The sequence below is a fragment of the Mandrillus leucophaeus genome, unplaced genomic scaffold (genome assembly GCF_000951045.1).
Source record: "Mandrillus leucophaeus isolate KB7577 unplaced genomic scaffold, Mleu.le_1.0 Scaffold130, whole genome shotgun sequence".
Lineage (NCBI taxonomy): Eukaryota > Metazoa > Chordata > Mammalia > Primates > Cercopithecidae > Mandrillus > Mandrillus leucophaeus.
The window spans coordinates 3,791,171-3,794,171 of NW_012101255.1; the positions used below are offsets into that span (position 1 = coordinate 3,791,171).

Consider the following 3,001-nt stretch of genomic DNA (forward strand, 5'->3'; position numbering starts at 1 on the left):
CTATCTTGATGGCTACATGCACCATCACCAAGCTAGTGTTATAGCCAAGAAATGGGGAAGAACCTAATGTTCATGATGCTGACCCAGGGATCAGGTGGGTAAAGTGACCATCAGATGTTCCTGTTTTACAGAAAGGGGAGTCTCCCGAACCAGACAAGTCATCTGGCATCATGTGAAAGTACTTGCTGGACTCCATGTCATTCAGGAATTCCTACCTTTAGATTCATAAAACTAAACCTCTCGGGGTTGACCCCAAGATGGCATTGATGCAGTTAGCACAGATCAAGCGCTAATGTGGGTTTGGGTTGGTGAGTGAATGTGACTGGTGTAGACAGTCACTGAGGCCAGAAGGTCACATAGAGTCTCATTCCTTAGCCTAGAAGTCAGTGTAGGCTTTACACAGGTCAAAGAATACCTGTAAGGTGTGTTTAGAAAAATAGCCTTCCTTATTGCTTATTGTCCAATTCCAGAGAGGTTTATGTGACCTGGGAGTCCAGTTAAGTAACATTCAAATGTAGGGGATTGGTCCAGAAAGCTGAGAGTTTGAGTGGACTGAGAATAGATGATAATCTCAAATGCTATGAGCTTTGATGGGCTCTTGTACTCTGGATACAAGAACAGCTCTTTGTTTTTATTCTTTATTTTAAAAGGCATGTGTTATATGTTTTAATCACCTTTCATATCTCTAGCACATAGAATAGTGCTTGCCATAGAGTAAGTGCTCAATATGCATCTTTTTCTTAAGGTAAACAGTTTTTGAATCAATGCAGAAAAGTCAGGTTTCAAATGCCAGGGAGAGAATCAGGATAGGCCTGAGCCTAGGAAGAGCAAGGATATGCATCAGAACAGGAGAGGACTTCAGATTAACTCTGGTGGGATATGGGGAAAGGCTGAAAGTGCCTGAGTGATTTCCTTAAGACTTAATACCTATTTTTATGGGCAACATAGATGGGTTAACCCAGTTTAGAAGGGCACAGAAAGACACAACTATTGAGGTAAAACAAGAATAATCTAGAACAAAGAAGTTGAATCAGGCAGACATGGACCTGGTTCAAATGTTGGAAACACTATGGTATTTTATACAGGGTTACTCCTAATAGATTGAGTGAAAGACTTTTAAAAATACCAGACTTTGCCAAACAACATGGGCAGAGGTGAGGTAAAGGATCCAGGCAGAGCTAGTAACATGGTCAAAGGCACTGTTTTGTGAAAGAGCAAGCAAGAAATTTAGTTTTCAGGAAAGTACATGGATTTGCAAAAGGCATTGTAGGCAATAAGGAAAAACTATCTGGAGATAAGACTGGCAAAGTAGACTGCTTCTACACTAAGAAGCATCTGTGTGACCAAGTGAAGAGTTTGCTTCTTCTTTCCCCTTCCATAGGATTGGAGGTAGGTGGGAAGCTCACGGAAGTTCTTTTTCGTGAAGTCACATAATCAGTTTTTGTTTGCTTTTGAAGACAAATCTGATAGAGATGTATGGAAGACTCGTTGGAAAGATGTGGAAAGACTATAGTAAAGTTAGGAAACTGCAATAAGAGAAATAAGAGAAAATAAAGACCTGGACTAGAATAACAGTAGTTACGGAAAAGAGATATTTTCTGGGGAATAATCTACAAATACAAGAGATATTTCTGGGGAATAATCTACAAAATTTGGTCACTGACTGGGTGTGGAAATAGAGAAAGAAGGAATTTAGTTTTGTTTCTAGCTTTGGAGATAGTGAAGATAGCAAAATTGAAGTGTTAGAACAAGGAAGCAGAAGTGGGACAAGTTTAGGAAGAAGATAAAAGATATGTTAAATTAAAAGTGTCTATGAGATAAATATTTTTATTTGGTAATTGGAGATATGCAACTTTCAAGAAAGGTCAAGCTTTAGGAGTCATGGATAAAAGAATTGAAATAGTGAGTAAATGAGGACTCCTAGGAGGAGGGTGTAGAAAGAGAGGAGAACCAAGGATAGAATCTTGGAGGACCCCAACGTTTAAGGGGATGTAAAACACCTCTGTATTAAATCACATTTGCATCCTACCAAGTAAGAGTAATCGTATTCAAATTTGCAAGTCTTTATTAGTATATCGCCAGAAAATAACTATCATAAAACATTAAGTTCCTTTGCTTTTTAGTTAAAGACTATCAAAATACCTAATATCTTTTCAATTAAAAAATCCTCATGTGTGTTTGTAGGGGTAGAAAGTGGAGAAAGGAGAAGAGGCCAGGGAATATATGACGTATAGGAATATCTAGAGAGGAGAGAGAAAAAGTTTCAACTCAGAGAATTCTACATCATACTGAGTGGCTTTCTGTTTCTAGTTGTGATTCTAAGTTTTTAGCATTGCCTTGGGAAAACATCATTTCCACTGCATCACAGGGAACTTGTTTTAGAAAGATTACTGTTTCTATTTCACATCTACCTATGTGACAAGACAAACTAGCCCTAGCTACAAAATCAACCTGAAGATTTCCATCCTTTTTCAGCTATGTATGCAGATAAGATCAGACCTTCTTATAAATTATATCTTGTTTTCTTGCAGTGCCTTTAAAGAGAAACGATGGCTTCAGCAGTTAGAAATAGCAAGAGTCCTGGCCAAAAAGAGCATTTCTAACTTGACCACCCGAGGAGGTCTGACAGCATGTGAAAACTCTCTAGAAATTGTGCTTTGAAAAATCATGACAACCTCAGTTTGGACAAAGACCTGAGCAAACAGAATGTCCATTGCTAATGTTAAAATTTTATAGTAACAGTTCTAATGTTATCATCTCTAGTAACAGTTATAATGCCACATAACTTTTAATAGGATATTTAACACCATATTTTCTTGGACTTCATCATGCTAACTGAAAATTTAGTGCTATTTTTGTATAAAGAATATAAGGAAGAATTCAGAAGAAACTGAGAATAGTAGTTGTCCACAAGGTAGGGAAGCTGAGACAATGGAAAACAAGGAAGTGAGAATTTTTACATTTTCTTTTTTTGTTTGTTTTTCTTTTTTTTTTTTTTTAA

The 3,001-nt window shown here is 37.3% G+C and overlaps 1 protein-coding gene across 1 annotated transcript in view; it reads left to right on the forward strand.

Moving 5' to 3' along the window:
• The window catches only part of ANKUB1 (ankyrin repeat and ubiquitin domain containing 1), a 49,929-nt gene extending 46,936 nt beyond the window's left edge, over nt 1-2,993 (forward strand). Inside the window, exon 6 of the mRNA XM_011972773.1 lies at nt 2,532-2,993. Coding sequence (XP_011828163.1) covers nt 2,532-2,661 — 130 coding nt within the window. The 3' untranslated portion in view covers nt 2,662-2,993. The remainder of the gene's footprint in view (nt 1-2,531) is intronic.
• Nucleotides 2,994-3,001: the final 8 nt, after the last annotated feature.